This window comes from Phacochoerus africanus, chromosome 7, assembly GCF_016906955.1.
Source record: "Phacochoerus africanus isolate WHEZ1 chromosome 7, ROS_Pafr_v1, whole genome shotgun sequence".
In the NCBI taxonomy this organism is placed as follows: Eukaryota; Metazoa; Chordata; class Mammalia; order Artiodactyla; family Suidae; genus Phacochoerus; species Phacochoerus africanus.
The window spans coordinates 50,720,306-50,740,132 of record NC_062550.1 but is presented as its reverse complement, the minus strand read 5'-3'; the positions used below and the strand labels follow the sequence as shown (position 1 = coordinate 50,740,132).

Here is a 19,827-nt window from a genome sequence, read left to right as displayed (position 1 = left end):
TGCCCTTACAGAGCTTAAAATCTAGTGGGAGAAACAACCATAATCCAATAATCTTACAAACAGAAGTACAATTAAAACTACGACTGGGATAACTTTTCTGAAGTTAAAGAATATGGTGCTGTATGAGCATGTATGTAGTAAAGGGAGCTCACGCAGACTGGAAAATAGGAAAAGTGCACTGCAGAGGGATCACAGAGCTGAAAACTGAATGATCAATAGGCATTAATTAGGTGAAAGGCATGGGAGTTAAGAGGGAAAACCAACCAGACAGGGGAAACAAACATGTGAAAAGGCCCTGTGGTAAGAAGGCACTCAGAATGTTTGCACAACTAAAACGAAAAAGAAAAAGGCCTTACGGAGTTTCCTGGTGGCTCAGCAGGTTAAGGATCCAGTGTCATTACTGCTGTGGCTTGGGTCACTGCATGAGCTAGATCCCTGCCCCAGGAACTTCCGTACACCATGAGTGCAGCCAAAAAAAATTTTTTTGAGAAAGGCCTTACACATGAAACAGAGCCAAAAGATGGGAACCTAGTACAAGATGAGGCTTGTCCCTCTTTCCAGAACCATGGAAAGCCTGAAGCTATGCTGGGCTAAATGACATCTACCCAACAGTAAGCAAATGAAAGGAAAACCTGTCTCAAGTCTATGTGTTCCCTTTTTTAAGGTAATAAATCCTCAAAAAAGCAACAGTGAATATTTTAATTCATAATTTTTTTTAGGTCTGAAGTCAAACACTAAACAAAGATGTTGTCATTTTGATGATTCTGATGACAAGCTAATCTTCATCCCCACCCAGCTGCTGGATTCAGGCTGCCTTCAGGTGTCACCTGATTCCTCCCATGCCTTCCATTTGCAGCCTTTTTCTATTACCGTCTGATCTTCCTAATAATGAAAACGATTATTTCATTCTCCCTCTTAACAATCCATCAATGGCTTCCCAGTGGCTGATGGGGAATATGTTATCTGGCCTTTGTCTGCCCATCTAGCTTCATCTTCTTTTTTTTTTTTTTTTTTTTGGTCTTTTTAGGGCTGCACCCACGGCATATGGAGGTTCCCAGGGTAGGCGTACAATCGGAGCCGTAGCCAGCAGCCTACACCACAGCCACAGCAATGCAGGATCCAAGCCTCGTCTTCGGCCTACACCACAGCTCAAGGCAACGCCAGATCCTTAACCCACTGAGCAAGGCCAAGGATTGAACCCGCATCCTCATGGATACTAGTCAGGTTCATTAACAGCTGAGCCATGAAGGGATCGCCTAGTTTCATCTTCTGATCGAATACTATAGAGTCCAGGATTTGAGACCGTCCAGAGAACAGGTTCATTTCTTGATATTCTGTGATTCCTAAAGTAGTGGCCTCATCCATGTGACTCAACATGGCTTCTTCTCTGTCATATTACAAACAGCTGAATGGGACGGGCTAGGTGTGGAAAGGAGGAGGGCAGGAAACATCTTTAAAGGCCTGTCCACAAATTACAGTCTGAGGCCACACCTGACTACAAAGGAGGCTAGGAAACGTGGTCTTTAATCTCAGCATCCACAGACTCAGGTACTTCTATTAGTATGGAAGAGGGAAAATTAACTGGGGCGGGGGCAGGGGGGAGATGAGGAATAACTATCATTCTCTCTGATACGGAAATTGAAATTAACATCCACTTTCCTAAATTAAATGTGGTACAAACTAAATGATGCAGTTGATATTGAGAGTTTATTATAGCTTCTGCTCTGAAAAAAATGTGCAATCTGAATGTTGATCTACTCTTCAGAAAACGTTAGGAGTTCCCGTCGTTGTGCAGTGGTTAACGAATCCGACTAGGAACCAGGAGTTTGCAGGTTCAATCCCTGGCCTTACTCAGTGGGTTAAGGAACCGGCCTTGCTGTGAGCTGTGGTGTAGGTTGCAGAAGCAGCTCGGATCTGGCATTACTGTGGCTCTGGCGTAGGCTGGCAGCTATAGCTCCGATTAGACCCCTAGCCTAGGAACCTCCATATGCCGCAAGAGCGGCCCAAGAAATGGCAAAAAGACAAAAAAAAAAAGAAAGAAAGAAAGAAAGAAAGAAAGAAAGAAAGAAAGAAAGAAAGAAAGAAAGAAAGAAAGAAAGAAAGAAAGAAAGAAAGAAAGAAAGAAAGAAAGAAAGAAAGAAAGAAAGAAAGAAAGAAAGAAAGAAAGAAAGAAAGAAAAGAAAATGTTTATATAGTAATAAGTTTATGACTATCGTGTTACCAAAGTAATTACTGCCTCTTGAAACTTGTACATATTAATTTACCTAAAAAATTCTTTATTCAGATTCTCCAATAATTAACAAAGTGTTTTTCTACTTGCGATTTAATAATGTGTTAAAAGACAGTTCTGAGAGATTCTTTAGTAGCTAAGACTTTGGAAACAAGCACTTGGTTTAACCTTGACAGATAACAATGACTTCATTTGTACTGACCAGGAAAAGAGGCTTCAATTTTGACATGGGTTTAGAATTGGAACTCAATTATTAAGTCATGTCCTGCCAGGTAAATAGGGAAGAAAGGTAAATAAAGGCCCTTTTCTCATTTGTTATTAATCCTAAAGATGGACTAATTTAGCAAAACTTTAAATAACTAACGTTGTCATTGGCAATGAGTCTTGATTTGACTTAAAATGCCACAGTATTTATCATTCCTAGCCACACATAGTTTCCTCAATACAACAAAATTCATTTACCTTCCCTGCCTATTTTAACAAACCATGACTGAAATTACCCTCTTCGAAAACATGGCTGAAACCAAAAATGTACTTGAAATGCTAATGTTTAAGTAGTTATGTCCCTGATACTAGCAATGACCTTGAACATTTTAGCCAAACACAAGTAACTAGTCCTTAAATCATTAACTTACTTTGATTCCTAATGGAACTGTGCTTGGTGATTTAGGGAAGAGATTTTTTTTTAAGTCACTGTCTCTAGTTGGTATGATACACTTCAGCCAGCCTAATTTGGATGTTAAAAAATGAAGCAAAATTGATCACATTTTGTATCTTTCATCTCAAAATTACTTTTCTAAAGATACTATATTTTAAACATCTCTCATAGTGGATGACAGCAGGGTGGGACTAGAGGGGATAGAATGACACTGTTTTACTTTTCAAATTATTTTGTAATTTGTACACATCTACATTTTTCACTTTTCTTCTCTGTCCTATATACAAATAGCCTCTGAAAGGAGTTCTCATTTGTACACTGCGACCACTGAGGATTCCAAGAATAAGAGTGAATAACAAATGACACTGGAGAATTTCAAGATCTTAAAGAAAAGGGCCAAACATGTCTCTTGAAATAAGACATAGCAAAGCCCATTATAACAGACTCAGTCAATAGAAAGAATACATAAAAAGCAGTGAAGAACAAAAATACTGTTCATTTGTTCTCCTCAATCTACATTTAAATGCCTATAGCTTTCCAGACACTTATTTCTAAATGTCAAAAATAAAAATTACAAGTTGTTACATGCCCTCTTCTATTTTTCTAAAGTCCTATAAATTCTCCAACTCCTTTCTGGTTTTCCATTAGCAAATTGCTGCCATCTAAACCTCCTGTTGAAGTACAAAATATTCCCCTGGATGTATTATATATTATCCACTAAGAGAAAGGGCTGATCAAAATTAAGAAATGGTCTCACAAAATCCTTATAGATTCGCTCCTTGCACACATAAAAACAATACCGAACTTTCAGAAATTTCAACTTTAATGTGCATATAACATGCAAACCATTAAATAAGACTATATTCATGACTTTCCAGACTCTAAGTTTTATACATATTGGGCTAGATAGGTGCAAAGATATGACCCAAGAGATTATTAAAGTACCTATCACAGCAAGATTTAATGGCACCATAAATCCAGTGACAACCTTCAACCATTTTAAAGGAACTGCCCATACGGATTCTCAAAACATTAAAGAAGAAGAATCACATTGCCTTTACGATTACTTTCTTCCAGAGAGGGACTGTTGTTAACAGCTGCATAGAGATTTGGGAGTATGCATATCTTAATTCAACAAATACTCATTTATTAAATATTTACAGAGTTAAGCACTCAGATATTCAGTTACAAAACAAAAAAATATCTGCCTTCGAAGACGTGACATTCTCCCAAGGGTAGATGGATGATAAACAATGAGTACAATAAATAGTAAATTATATTGTAGGTAATGAGATGGTATGAGAAAAAAAAAGGTAATGCAGGGTAAGGAAAATAGGAAAGGCTGAAGCAAAAATGTTCACTATGTTACTATAAGAACCAGCAAGTCCCCTGCTTAGGTATATACCCAAAGGAACTAAGAACGTATATCCACATAGAACCTTATACATAAATATTCATCACAGCATTATTCACAATAGTCAAAAAGTAGAAATGACCCAAATATCAACTGATAAATGAATAAGCACAATGTGCTGTATCCTTACAATGGTATATTACTGAGCAATAAAAAGGAATGGAGTACTGATCCATGCTACAATGTGGATGATCCTTGAAAACATTTGACTTAGTAAAAGAAGACAAAAGAACAAGTACGGTATGATTCTACTTACATAAGGCACCTGGAATAGGTAAATTCACAGAAACAGAAAGTAGACCAGGGATTGTAGGGGGTGGGGAGAGAGGAGGGGGAGTTATTGTCAAAAGGGTAGACAGTTTCTGTTTGGGATAATGAAAAAGTTCTGGAAAAGGATAATAGTGATGGGCACTCAATGCTGTGAATGTGTTTAGTGTCACTGAATTTTACACTTAAAAATGGATAAGATGGTAAATTTTCTGTTACATATGTTTTATTTTAATATAATTTGCTTTAAAATAAATATAATTTAAAATTAATTTAATACAATTTAATATATAATTTCTATATAATATATAATTTAATATAAATTTATATTTCAAATAAATCTAATATAATTTATCTTAAAAGGCGCTAATAAGTTACTGTTAAATTACCTACTGGAGTTCCCCTTGTGGCTCAGCCTTAATGAACCCAACTAGTATCCATGAGGATGCAGGTTCAATCCCTGGCCTTGCTCTGTGTGTTAAAGATCCAGCATTGCTGTGGTTGTGCCGTAGGCTGGCAGTTGCAGCTCTGATTCAACCCCAAGCCTGGAACTTCCAAATGCCATGGGTGCGGCCCTAAATATACAAAAAAAAAAATTTTATCATTTAAAAAATCTAGTACCTAGTGCAAGTTCAATTATTCTATTAAAAAGAAATTACCTACTAAGTGGTGACATCTCACCTCATGCCCAGGATGTCTGTACTCCCTTTCTGCCACACCACACTGCCCCAGAAGCTGGCAGAAACTGGACCCTACTTGTGGTGATTTTCCTGGTTATCAGATCTGGCCTTGGGACTTGCCTTCATGGAGGTAAGTTAATAACACCAGTGGGGCCAAATTCTATCATTCTGTATTTTGAATATTAAGAAGAGAGACAGAGGGTCTAGAAATTGCTGGCTCCCAGTCATGTAAACAGCAGGACCTAGAGAGAAGGCTCAGCCCTTGTGATGCCCACAGCAGGCCTGGGTTTCTGCCCTTCTTACTGCTCAATAGTTGAGCTCATCATTCAGTTTCTTGGAGCTCTTCCAGTATCCTCATACTAAAAAATTTCCTTCTTTGCTTATGCTATCCAAAGATAGTCTCTGTTCCTTACAAACAATAGAATCTTCCTTCTAATATAATGCCGTCTTTCAATACTTAAGCTTTATCCAAGTGGGCAAAGGACTATGTAGGTATCCTTCGCTTTCCAAAGCTTTTGTGCTTTGGGGATCACATAGTAAGAATCAGGATAGCAAGGGGTACCTATAAATTTTTTTTCATGAGTCCCAAGACTATTCAATACAAGCCTTGCAGACAATATCACTAAATGTGAGTTGGAGAGCACTTTACTCTCTGAAATTTTTACCAATACTTTGGTTTACCACTACAAAAAGTTAATCAACATTTTTTAAATCTAGTTTTGTTTTGTTTTTTCGTTGGGTTTTATTTTTCTGAGCTTTTATGTTTAGGTCTGATGATCCATAAATTCCTTACACTATTTGAAGAATCCTCTTTTCAAGAGGAGATAATATGTGGAGAGTGGCGTGTCTGCTCTTAGTGGTGGTTTCATCATTAGTCGTTCACCATGAAGTCTTGGAGAGCTAAATATCTAGGAATTCCTTAAATGAAAACCTAAATATTTTTTCTAGGCCCCCACTGAGGAAGTATCTGGATTACTAATATAGAATAAAAGTCCAGCATTTTGTAATTTTCACAAAGAGATTTTTCATGATGATATTTTAATAATGACTCAAACACTTTAATAGAACCTCAGTACAACATGCATGAATTCTGAGAATTTAGATATGAATATAGATTATGCTTTGTTCACTTCCGAAGTCTCTCCCCACATTCATGGGAATCTATCTATAGCCCTTATCGCTTGTTAAACATGAAAAGGAAAGGAGGGCATGGTTGATTGGCACACATACCAGAAGGAGTATTCTATACCAATGAATGTGGGTGGGTGTGTCTGTGCCTGTGTGTGTTTTGAACAGTCATAGACACCATGCAACAAAAAAATTTTTAGAATTATTCCAGAGGGTAAACTGTCCTTATCACCAAAGCTTCTAGGGACCTAGAAAATTCTATTTAAGTTCATGAAGAGAAACTACAAAACATAGGGGATGAGGAGGAATAAGGGGAAAAGGAGTGAAAATAGAATAGCCAAAGGAGGTGAAAACACTGTATAAATTCCCCCAAATAATTGTCAAGTTTCTGGGCTTTATATTCCGCCCTCATGATCTCAGGTCTTAGGAAACTGAGTGTACATGATAAGAATTGAAGGCAGTCACTCAGAGTCTGAATCAAACTCAAAGATCTCACACTTGATAGGTAAGCATAAAATACGTTCTTAGACTATTTCTCCTATCTAAGCTACTAAAATGAACAGGAAAAGGTCACCAAATTTTTCTAAATCTTTTTAGGGCCGCATATGCAGCATATACATGGAAGTTCCCAGGTTAGGATTCGAATCAGAGCTACAGCTGCTGCCACAGCCACAGCAACAGCGACACCTGATCCAAGCTGCATATATGACCAATAAGATAGCTCACGGCAATGCAGGATCCTTAACTCTCTGAGGGCAGGGATCAAACCCACATCCTCATGGATACTCGTCAGGTTTGTTACCGGCTAAGCCACAATGGGAAATTTTTTAACAAAAGAAAAAAGTACCAAGAATATATGATCAAGCTATAGATACATATTTGAGGCGAAGGTCCATCCTAATGATCCTCCAAAGTTCTGCTAAATACCACCTCCTCCTTGAAGCCCTCCACAGGTCATATTGGCCAGAGAAAGAATTCTCTTCTGCTTCCCTCTGATACCGTTTTTAATCACCTTTATTTGAAACGAACTGCTTTCTATTGTGGTTATTCAATACCAATCTTATCTCCATTACTAAATAATTACTACCTTTATTTCACAAATATTTATTAAACACCTACTATGTACCAGAAATTGGGTGAGGAGCTGAGCCTACAAAGATTATAAAGTCAGATTCAGTTTTGGATCCTGTGACATTTACAACAATGAGGGCAAAGTTACCAAACACCTTTTTGCCTCCGGTAGATCCTAGCCAAGTGTCAGGCATATATTCTCAAAGGAAGTTGAAGTTTTTGAGCTGATACCAATGAAAGATAGCACAAAATCTGGCATTTCTTCACACTGTATCCCTAGCATATAGTCAGGACCAATTAAATATGTGTCACATGAACCAGTGATTCAGTCAGCATCCTCCCGTATAAACCACATCACCAGGAAAAGTCCATGGACTTGATTTATGATGGGGACACGTTTTCAACATTATGATTAAATTTTTTTTTGAAAAAAATGATAATTTAATGTGTTCTAATTAAGAGTTGGAGATCTGTAGGTCTGTGTTAGAATGAACTGTAAAATAACTATTATTAACCAATCATTGATTTGGATTTTGAGAGAGCTAATCCATCCATTTCAAAGATAGTCAATAAAAATACTTAATCAAATGATTTCAGTCTCTCTCTCTCACACACACACACACACACACACAACAAATCTCGGACAAAGTAATGCCTATAGAAACTGACTCAGACAATAAAAGTTCTTTATTGGGCTGTAAGATGACTAAAATGAACAAGTCAGCCATGCTGAAGGGTGTACTCCTTACAAGTGTAAACAGACTTCTAAAATAAAAGACTATATGTTTATTGCACACGTTAAATCAAGCATTCATAAATGCTCAGCATTACTGGCCAAACTTTTTCCATAATACACTTTAAAATACCAACGATAGTCAGGAATAAAAAATTATTATGGTAAACCTATGACCATCTATTTCAGCAACATGCAGTTTTCCAGTTTGTGGTTTTCTTCCACTGACCATGACCAGGAAAATGCTTTATTTATGCTTTTGAAAGTAAACATCATTGATGAACAGTAATAAGAAATTGAAGAATCCTTAAAAAAGTATTTTCATTTCAATTAACTTTCCTGACTATAACAGTAATAGATGTTTAATTAAAGAACATATAGAATCTGGGAAAAACAGAAGACATGAAAATGAAAACAAAAATCACCCACCTATTCACCACACAGTGTCACCACTGTTAAAAAATAAGTTGCTGTATTATCTCTATTTTCCATGTATCTTATTTCATATATTTTTAATTAGAATTATGGTTTTATAGAGTCATATATTTAAAAATTTCCCATCTGAATCTGGAAATAGAAAGATAACTGCCCAAAAAAAGGCAGCAGTACATTTAAAAGGTACACGTTTGATCCTGCTGTATAGCACTGAGAATTATACCTAGTCACTTACGATGGAGCATGATGGAGGATAATGTGAGAAAAAGAATGTATATATGTATGTGTGACTGGGTCACCTTGCTGTGCAGTAGAAAATTGACAGAACACTGTAAACCAACTATAATGGAAAAAATAAAGATCATTTTTTTAAAAGGCACAATTTTATTCATTAAATGAATGAGTGACCATTGAAGTTTCACTGCTCTGTTTATAATCTGATGATCTACTACCAAGTTCAGATGTCAAAACAAAGGAGGAAAATTCAATCTGTTGTTATGCTATAAATTTGTAAGAGAAGTCCAATGTTCCTTCTTTTATATTTATAGATGAAGATATACCCTATGCCTGGAATTTAAGTTTTCAAGTTTGAGTGTATATATATATATATATATATATATATATATATATATATACTCAAATATATATATATTTAAAGCAATATATATATATATATATTTAAAGCAAAAAAAGCTCTGTTAAACCTAGAATGAGGCCAAGCAATTACCTCTGAATTCTCTTCTATCAAAACCAGGCCCTAGGGGCACGTGAGGAGGAATGGTTGTTTACCTGACTGTGCCCTCCAGTAGCGAGGGTCTAAAAGCTGCAATATTATTTACGGAAGGACTTCAAAGTTTGAGAAAGAGTTGACCTTTCAGCTTAAAATAGACTTTATGTTCACCACTTCAGAAACAGTCTTTGTACTCCAGCTGATTTCAAGTTCCATAACATGACACTACCAACCCTTAGACTTTCCAAAACAACTCAGTATTCAAAATGACTATCTTCTTCCTCCCCACTAAACACACATGCAAATATCCAATGGATTTTTAGACACTTTTATCACAGTAACATATGCCCTAGCCAAAACAAAGCTAAGATTATACACCTAGTTATAGCAGAAAATAACTGCTGTTATTTGGAAGAAGCGAAAGAAAACTTTACCAACTATGCAAAAATAAAAGTTGGCTATAATCACTCCTTGCTTCATCTATGACTCTCTACTAATCAAAAAGTCCTATTACTATTACAGGAAGATTTTTAAAACTATGATAAGAATAGAAAATTTAAGTAAATGAAAAAAATAATAAATCAAATCTACAAACATATAAATATTTGAAACTTTAAGCAGAGAAAAAAAAACTCATAAGGAAGGGAAACTCAAGGAGCCATAACTAGAAAAAATAAAACAAGCATTTACACAGCCTTGTTCATCTATCTAAGGAATTACAGACTGTGTGACCGCCATCCCTTACCTCACTGAACATGGAAACAAAAGCTCACTGAATTAGACAAAAATCAAGCAGGAAGTAAAAATAAGGGCCCTCATATTTTGCCACTCTGGCTAAGAAACTATTATGATACATGGCAGTCATTGCATCAAGTGGGTGGTCACCTGCCAGTTTTCTCAGATCTTAACTTAGTGGGTGTTGATTCTTGGTAGATCCCCACAAGAAGCCTCAAGCGAAAGGCAACAAGCATTTAAACATTTGTGTATAGATGTGCACATACACACACACACGTGTGCACACTTGTCATTCACTAACCTCTCAACCACATGGAGAATAAACAATGAGACAATTAATATACTTTCCCTGATTTTACTGTCCCACCCATCCACCCATCTTGGAAATTCTGCCATACTCACTCCTACCTGACCATTGGTCAAACTGATGTACCTGAAACACGAAGCGTCAGAAGTGTCAAAGATCAGGGAAGTAAGTTGCAGTATAAAGAAAATGGAGAGAATTGTTCACTGCAACACCATTTACAATAGTCAAGACATGGAAGCAACTCAAATGTCCATCATCAGAGAACTGGATAAAGAAGATGTGGTACAGGAGTTGCCACTGTGGCATAATGGGATCAATGGTGCTTTGGGAGAACTGGGTATGTGTAAGTTGGATTCCCAGCCAGGCCCATCGGGGTAAGGATCTGGCATTGCCACAGCTGCAGCTTAGGTCACAACTGCAGCTCAGATTGGATCCCTGGCCAGATAATTCCATATGTCACAGGGTTGTCAAAAAAAGAAAGAGAGAAAAAAAAAAAGATGTGGTATATATATACTGTGGAATATTATTCAGCCATAAAAAAGAAAGAAATCATGACTTCTGCAGCAACATCATTTGCAGAAACATGGATGGACCTAGAAATTATCATACTAAGTGAAGTACGTCAGACAGAAAAAGACAAATATTATATGAGATCGCTAATGTGTGGAATCTAATAAAAATGATACCAAAGAACATATAAAACAGAAACGGACTCAAAAATTTTGAAACCAAACTTATGGTTACCCCTTAAAGGAGAAACATGGTGGGGGGGAGGATGAATCAGGGGATTTGGGATTGACATATAAACACTACCATATATAAAAAATAAATGGGGAAGTTCCCGTCGTGGCACAGTGGTTAACGAATCTGACTAGGAACCATGAGGTTGCAGGTTCGATCCCTGGCCTCGCTCAGTGGGTTAAGGATCCGGCGTTGCCGTGAGCCGTGATGTAGGTCACAGACGCGGCTCGGATCCCATGTTGCTGAGGCTGTGGTGTAGGCCAGCGGCTACAGCTCCAATTCAACCCCTGGCCTGGGAACCTTCCACATGCCGCGGAGCAGCCCAAGAAAATGGCAAAAAGACAATAAATAAATAAACAGATAAATAAATAAACGGGTAACAGGGACCTACTATATAGCATAGGGAAATTTATTCAATACTGTGTAACAACGTATAAAGAAAAAGAATCTGAAAAGGAATGTATGTATGTATCTGTATAACTGATTTACTTTACTGTACACCTGAAACTTACACAAACTTTTAAGTCAACTATACTCTAATTAAATTTAAAGAACAAAAATTTTAAATTAAAAAAAAAAGAAAATGGAGAAAGGGGAAAGGACAATTAACACTGAATTTGAAACTATACAGCATATCCCAAAACTCCCTCTTTCTCTTTTAAAAGAAAAATAAAAACCCTAAAATGTACAGTAGCAAAAAAATTATTTATTTAAATTCACCATCTTCATCCAACAGGATTTAAAGCAGTTTTCCTTAAGTCAATATAAGTGTTTTCCTAAATAGGTCTTTAGATAAAAAAATTAAGTTAGACAACATAAAATAGGCCCCTTTTGCACCAATACAAGCTGGGAGAACAATATTCTATCTCATTTAGCACTAACTCAGGATTCAGAAACATTAGGTATATCCTGGTTAAAGGATAACTAGAAAAAAGGGGGGAAATGCAAATCTTTGCAATTGGGGCAATCTAATTTCTCAGACTGAGAAATCCAACTTAAAAGCTGGGTCACAGAGCCTATAAAAATCCTCTCACATTTCCAGTTGGAAGGGCCTCTGAAGAGAGCAACCCAAATGTCCATATGAAGCTTTGATTTTTTTCTTTCAGCTGAAAAATTCACTATCTTATTGCAAAAATTCCCAAAAGACAAATAATAACATGGGAGTTCCCATCGTGGCTCAGCAGGTCAAGAAAGCAACACAGTGTCCTTGAGAATTCAGGTTCAATCCCTGGCCTCACTCAGTGGGTTAAGGATCCAGCGTTGCTACAAACTGCAGCATAGGTCTCAGATGCAGCTTGGATCCAGTGTTACTGTGGCTGTGGTATAGGCCTGCAGCTGCAGCTCTGATTCAAATCCTAGCCCAGGAACTTGCATGTGCCACAGGTGCAGCCATAAAAAGAAAAAAAAAAGCCAAATAATAACAATCTATATCCTTCCAAATAAATTTACACACTAAATATTAAAACCAGACAAAACTTATCTGCAGTCAAATAATTGTCCATGAATTGCCCTGAAATGCTGTAAACTCTGTTCTCATTAACTACTTCCTAGGCGGAATTTGAAAAACCATCACGTGACCAAAGGCGTCAAATAGGGTGAAAATAGAAATCAGAAAATTTTAGCCTCATTTTTAGCTCCTCCACTGAGTTTTTAACATTACAGTAGAATAAACTCTTTCAGCTAAAAAGATACAAAGCCACCGTTTCCATTCAAGCTCTCTGATTCTGTTAACAATTCACACACCTTTGAAGAAACTTAAGGGCCACAAAGATATAAGCATAATGTGGATTTTCCTAGCAATTCTCTAAAAAAAAATGGATTCTTTCCTGTTTCTTTCATTCACTTTTCTAATACCCCAGGGGTGTGGACTGCATATACACTTTCTCTCACTTTCCACAAACTCTGATATGAAAAGAGAAAAAATGATACAATCGAGGTCACAAAGCTAATTAGTCAAAGACCTAGGGCAACTGACCTCCATATATAGAAGAGTCGGGAAATTCAACTTGAAGTATGCACGCTGTCTTCAGTAGAAAAGAAGTATATTGGGAGTTCCCATCGTGGCTCAACAGTAACAAATCCAAGTAATATCCATGAGGATGCGGGTTCAATCCCTGACTTCTCTCAGTGGGTTAAGGATCCACCATTGCTGCGAGCTGTGGAGTACGCCGGCAGCTGCAGCTCTGATTTGACCCCTAGCCTGGGAACTTCCATATGCCGCAGTTGAAGCCCTAAAAAAAAAAGCAAAGGTGTATAAACAACAGCCCTTCAACAATACAATGCGGTATAATAATATATAATGCTACATGATATATAATGCTGCTTTGATTTAGTGGCCCTAAAACTAACTTGTAAAGTAAAATAGCTACCAATTGTATTTTAAGCTAACAAAGCAGATGATGCTATTTTGCTTAGATACAATTTCATGCGGCATGGACATGGCTCCAAACACCTTTGTAACTCCCAAAGCTCTGAGGATGATGCAGTTCCACAAGTTAAAGAAAAAGAATACCCACTCAAAGCACCAAGCCTCACCACCAACAGCAGTTCCAAAGATCCATCCTCACCTCCACATCGGGCCGCACAGAGGTCTTGTCCTATTAACCTCAACAAGAACCAGTTTGTCAACAGAAAAACAACACGGCACAAAACACCTTCGAAGGCAACTCAACTTCCAAAACATCAGCAAGAAAAGTTGAATGCAAATAAATATTTACACAAATCTGTACGTGACATTAAAGAGCAAGCTTCTTTTTCTGAAGGCTTAAAGATTAAAATAGGTAACCAAAGGAACCTACACTTGGCCAAGAATCTGGGGACAGGGTTACAGTTCTAGCTTTGGGCGTTCATCTCCTCTGTTTCATGGCTAAGTCACTTCATTTCTCTTCTCACTTGGTTTCTCCATCTCTAAAAGGACCAGGACAGATTCCATAACTGCTAAAGTATATACAGTTACCCAAACACACACTTTTGCTGAATATGACACTATAAAAACTTGGCCTTTCATTTGTCTAGGTTTTATACTCTACTCCTAATCCCTTTTATCATTTTGCCCACGAGTGTAACTATTGCACTTGTGACTCACAGTTACGAAGGTAGTGATCATGACGATAGCTAACAATTTATACAAGTGCTTATGAGCCAGGTACTGTGTGTCCTACATATATTAACTCACTTCTTCCTCAGCACAACCCTATGAGGTAGTAACCACGATCTTCTCTTTTCAGACCTGAGGACACTGAGATGCAATTATGTAACTTGCCTGGGGTCAGAAGGTTCACAAGTGGAGAAGCCAGGATTTGACCCCAAGCATTCTCCCCCTGGAGCTTCTCCCCCTGGAGCCCTTCCCCCTTAACCTCCCCATTACACACACCTGGAGAGTCTACAGAGAAGGGTGGGGTGTAGCAGACCTCGTCTGCAAAATGTTGGGGTCGCTAACACTGGACTTGTACTATGAAATCTCTCAGAAACAAATGGTAGCTTAAGATTTATAAACCCAGCACAAGCACTTGTCATGGCTATTTTTTTTCTCCCAAGCTTTATTTTCACAATTAATTAACATCGGTCTTACCAGGATTCAATTAAATCTACCTGCCTTCTTTCACCCATTAGGAGAGATGAACAAAGAACAGAAACTGTTCTCAGCATGGCTCAGCATGGCTCAAAGTCACCATCCGGGGACACTGCATGTTAAGTCATGTGCCCTAAATCCCAGGAGCAGAAAACAGTGAACAGCCAGAAGTGGCAACACCAGTTCCTTAGCCTGAAATCTCCAAGACTGGGAGTCTAGCTACTGATATCAGGTGACCACCAAAAAACAACAACAACAAAAAGTGTGCATAAAATACAATGCAGTGCGCATTTAAAATACTTACTGGTACAGGACAGAGAGAAAATACTAGTAATCAAGGAAGTCCTCTTTAACCATCTAACACACGATTATGTTTATATATATATATATATATTTCCCTCATTCATAAATCAACTCAAACCTTAAGAGCCCTGCACTTGGCTGAGTCTCAGGAGGGGTTCAGCCTTTCAGTGGGCCAAGGCCCAGGAAGGGGAGAAAGCAGGTGTGAGTTCCATAACGCAGGAGGCCTTCGGAGCTTTCTGAGGGTCGCCGCGCGGCGGACGTCCCCGAGCTGCCTACGAGGCGCGGCAAGTCCCCGTTCCGCAAAGCCGAAAGGAAATTATTTCAGGGAAGCGGGGACGGTGAGCTCCTCCCGCAGGGCAAAGCCACTCTCGGCTCACTACATCGCCCGAGTTTCATGTCCAAGGCCACGGACTTTTCATCGATTGCTCTTACAAACCCGGCCTTGAGGGACAGGGGCTTGAGAGTGGGGGCGAGCAAAGAAGCGGAGAGGGGGCATTTTGTTTCACCTCCAAGGGAAAAACAAAACAAAACAGAAATGTTTTAATCAAAACAACCCACGGAGAAGCCAACGTAAGACTTCTTCTCCCGGCCTGTCTCCGGGCTTCTGAATCACTTCCTCCTTTTCAGAAGAGTCTCTGAGCTTGAGATTACGAAGTTGCTGAGAAAGTCTAGCCTCTTGGGGCAGCTTCCTGCGAGCTAGAGAGCCGAAGGCACGGCGCTGTCCGCCGGCGCAGAGCCTGCCCGCCCCGCCACCCAAGGCGGGAGCTGGCGCCCGAGGACCCGGCGGCGCCAGGAGGGACCGGGATGGGTTCCGAGGGGACCGAGCGCCAGCGCTCCCTAGCCCGCGCCCCGACTTACCCCAGCGTGTTGATGAAGCCGTTGACCGAGCCCTCCGCGTACAGGGACACGATGTCCCCTATATAGAGGAAGCTGGACATTTTATCAGACATGCTGCTTCATGCTCGGAAGAAGACGTCCCTCCTCTTCCCTGTGCCCTCTCCGCCCTCTCCAGCGAGCCACCGCGGCAGAGGCGGAATGGAGCGCCCTTCTGCAGCGCCCAGAGCGGCGGCGGCGACGGTGGACACCGCCGAGGGATCGAGTGTCGGGCTCAGCCCTGCCCCGCACCCGGGAACCTCCAGGAGCAAGCCGCAGCTTAGGGCACCCAGAGACGTGCGCGGCCCGGACGCCTGGAGAACCGCAGCTGCTGCCTCCCCGGCAGGTTTCCTGTTCCTTTCAGAAGTTTTCTCTCCAACACCTTTGCTCCTCCTCCTCCCTCCTCCGCTCCCCCTCCCCGTCCCCTTCAGGCTCCGCGCCCCACCGTTGCCGTCCCGCTGCGGAGCAGAAGCTAGTGCTTGCAGAGCCCCTAGGTCCTCTCCGGGGAATTTTTGGACCAGGTGCCTGTGCCCATTGGGCGAAGGGGAGGAGAGGCGCCCTTAGAGCAGGGGGCGCAGGCCAATCAGGCGGCGACGGCCGGGGGTGGAGCCGGGCCGGGGCGGGGCGAATATGGGGGGCCAGGCCACCCTGGCAGCTGCCGCGCGCGCTAACCCAACGCGGGGAGGCGCTGGAAGGGCTGCGGGGGCCCGGAGCCGGGAAGTGGGCCCCCGAGGGCCCCCCCGCCCCGGGAGAGGCTAGCTAGACTTGAGGTGCGACAGTTCCCTCCCAGGAAAGTGAAGGATGACGGGGCCGAGACCCTTTCCCGGGTCTTAAAGGAGGCGGGGAGGATGAGAATTGGCGATGGAGAGGGAGCGCAGGACCAGAGCAAGAGTGAGCCCGCGATGCCCCTCGGAGATGAAAAGGTGGAACCGGAGTAAGATGGGGAATTTGCTGACAAAGAGGAGAGGAAGGTGTTGAGGTAAAGGGAAAAAAACAGACATTTAAAAAAATACACAAGAAAGAAAATAAAGAGAAGGAGAGGGAAGGAAGGGAGATGGAGGGTCTGCTCTATATGAAGTGTGTAGTTTGGGGTTTTGTTTCTAGTATAGGGCGTTAGTGAAACCTGACCCGTCAGCAGCTGTCCAGGTGGACGCGAGGTAAACTGCTGGCCGAGCCAGCAGTTTTTTAAGCCAACCTATGGCAGTGAACTTTCTCTTAAGCCTCCCAAGGCCGCGCCTCCTTCTCTTAAATCCAAGCCCAGATTTAACCTCCCACCTCCGGGAGCCCACTGTCACCGTTTTACTGACTGTCCCGCTTTGTTTACATTTAAAGTTTCTGACTCTTAAAGCTCCAGCGATCATAAATGAAACTGGAGGCCGGGCACATTTCCACACCTCCTCTGTTGCTTTTGTAACCCTCATCATGTTAGATTTTTCTCCTACCTTTCTGGAAGACCTGAAAAAGGCAAACTCTGGGTGGCAGTTTTGACTAGCCACCCAATCAAAGAATTTGTGACCAAAGTAATTCCCCCTGGAGCAAGGTTTGCTGAAAGATGGAGGAACCCAGGGCTTGTAAAGAATGTGTGCCCAATTGTGCAACTCACCAAAATTTAAATTTACAGTTTGAGGCTCTCTTACACTTTGAAGATGGTTTGGGTTGAGACTTATAATCACATTATGAAATATGAAAGAATAAGCTTAATATTCAGAAATTTGTGTTTAGAAAGCCTGCAGGATAAAGAATAAAGTGTTAGACCCAGAATCCAGGAAATGCTAGCACAAAGCCTGTATGTGTTGAGATAAACTGGACCCAGTCATTGTCCTACCATGCAGCTGACAGATCTCTTTTTACTTCTGGGTTCTCTTTTAGAAGTGATTCCTTAGCAACTTAGAAATGGCTGTTATATGATAGATATATGATATTCTGTTTTCCGAGATGGGAGTTTCCGTTGTGGCTCAGTGATGACAAACCCGACTAACATCCACGTGGATGCAGGTACGATCCCTGGCCCCACTCAGTGGGTTAAGGATTCAGTGCTGCCGTGAGCTGTGCTGTAGGTCACGTCCCAGACAAGCTTGGATCTGGCATTGCTGTGGCTGTGGCATAGGCCATCAACTGCAGCTCCAATTCAACCCCCAGCCTGAGAACTTCCATATGCCCCAGGTGTGGCCCTAAAAAGCTAAACAAACAAACAACTAATAAATAAAAGCTTGAAATAGAGCAAGATGATGACCCTGGAAATGGAGGTTTCTGTTTACCCAAGGGATCCATGGGTTACATACTACAGTTTCCCATGTTGCACAGTCCTGTGCCATATATCCAAATTGGTGTTCAGAAGTTAAGGAACCTGACTAGTATCCATGAGGACTTGGGTTTGATCCCCGGCCTTGCTCAGTGGGTTAAGGATCCAGCGTTGCCGTGGGCTGTGGTATAGGTCACAGACTCGGCTCGGATCCCGAGTTGCTGTAGCTGTGTCGTAGGCCTGCATCTTCAGCTCTGATTTGACCCCTAACCTGGGAACCTTCAAATGCTGAGGTTTTTGCCCTAAAAAAAAAAAAAAGTTGGTGCTCCACAATTAGAGTCATGAAGGTTTCTCCTTGTTTCCTCCAGGTAGGGACTATCAGTGAACCATACTTTACAAAACAAGTGGGTGATTGTTTATGCTAATGAACAGGTATAAACTTCAAGGTGCATACCCGACACAAGTCTTTCTTCCTCCTCACCCCACTCCCACCACCCACCACCCAATAAAGTGTCTCATAATGTCTGAGGCCTGGACCTAGTCACACTTCTGCCTGAGCTTGGCAAAGATGGTCAGCCAGTCACCAAAGATTTCAGCTCACCAAAGATTTCAGCTCTCCTTTAAAAGCAGCCAAGCCTCCTTAACAGGGTTTTCCTAGCCTTAGCTTTTTTTTTTTTTTTTTTTCCGGCTCTTCCCATGGCATGCAAAAGTTCCCAGGCAAGAGATTGAACTGTACCACAGCAGTGGCAACGCCGGATCCTTAACCCCCTCAACCACCAAGGAACTTCAACCTTAGCTATTTTGGCAACTCTATCCTTCATTTACTCAGCTCAGAAAACTTGGAATCATTTTCTGACACACATCCCACATTCAGTCCATCCTATCAGCTCTGCCTTCAAACTATAAATAAAATCCTCCTACTCTGGCCCATGCCTCTATCAGCTCTCTTCTAGGTTGCAGCACTGATCTCCCCACTTCTATCTTTGCACCTTTCTGATCCATTCTCAACCAAGAAGCCAGACTGTTCCTGTGGGGGTTTTTTTACTTTTATTTTTTTTCTTACTCAAAAGGATTTATCACATCTGTAGTTGTATAATGATCATAACAATCCAGTTTCACAGGATTTCCATCGCATAACCCAAGCACATCCCCCACCCCCCAAACTGTCTCCTCCGGAGACCATAAGTTTTTCAATGTCTGTGAGTCAGCATCTGTTCTGCAAAGAAGTTCAGTCATTAAAAGGAATGAAATACCAGCATTTTTAGCAACATGGATGGACCCAGAAATTATCATGCTAAGTGAAGTCAGCCATACAATGAGACACCAACATCAAATCCTTTCACTGACATGTGGAATCTGATAAAAGGACAGACAGACTGTTCCTGTTAAAAGAGAAGTTATATCAAGTTTCTGTTCAAAAAGCTGCAATGGCTTCTCATCTCAGAGGAAATTCTAAAGCCACTTCCCTAGACTATAAGGCTTTATCTTGATCTGCTCCCTGGGCCTACGTAGTACAGCTGTGCAGGTGCGTGAGTGGCACCTCACGTGAGAGCATGCAAGCAGTACACGCCTGCAGGACCATTCTGAAAGCCCACTTCCTCTTCTCAGACCTCATCTCCTGCCACTGACTTGAGCTCCATCTTGACCACCTCAGCCTCCTTGCTCACCGTCACACATGCAAATCCCATCCCCTATTGAGGACACTGAAC

General features: G+C 40.9%; 1 protein-coding gene across 1 annotated transcript in view; it reads right to left on the bottom strand.

Annotated features, from left to right (window-relative positions):
- Nucleotides 1–16,272, bottom strand: part of ITPR2 (inositol 1,4,5-trisphosphate receptor type 2) — a 520,896-nt gene extending 504,624 nt beyond the window's left edge. Inside the window, exon 1 of the mRNA XM_047787348.1 lies at nt 15,862–16,272. Coding sequence (XP_047643304.1) covers nt 15,862–15,953 — 92 coding nt within the window. The 5' untranslated portion in view covers nt 15,954–16,272. The remainder of the gene's footprint in view (nt 1–15,861) is intronic.
- Nucleotides 16,273–19,827: the final 3,555 nt, after the last annotated feature.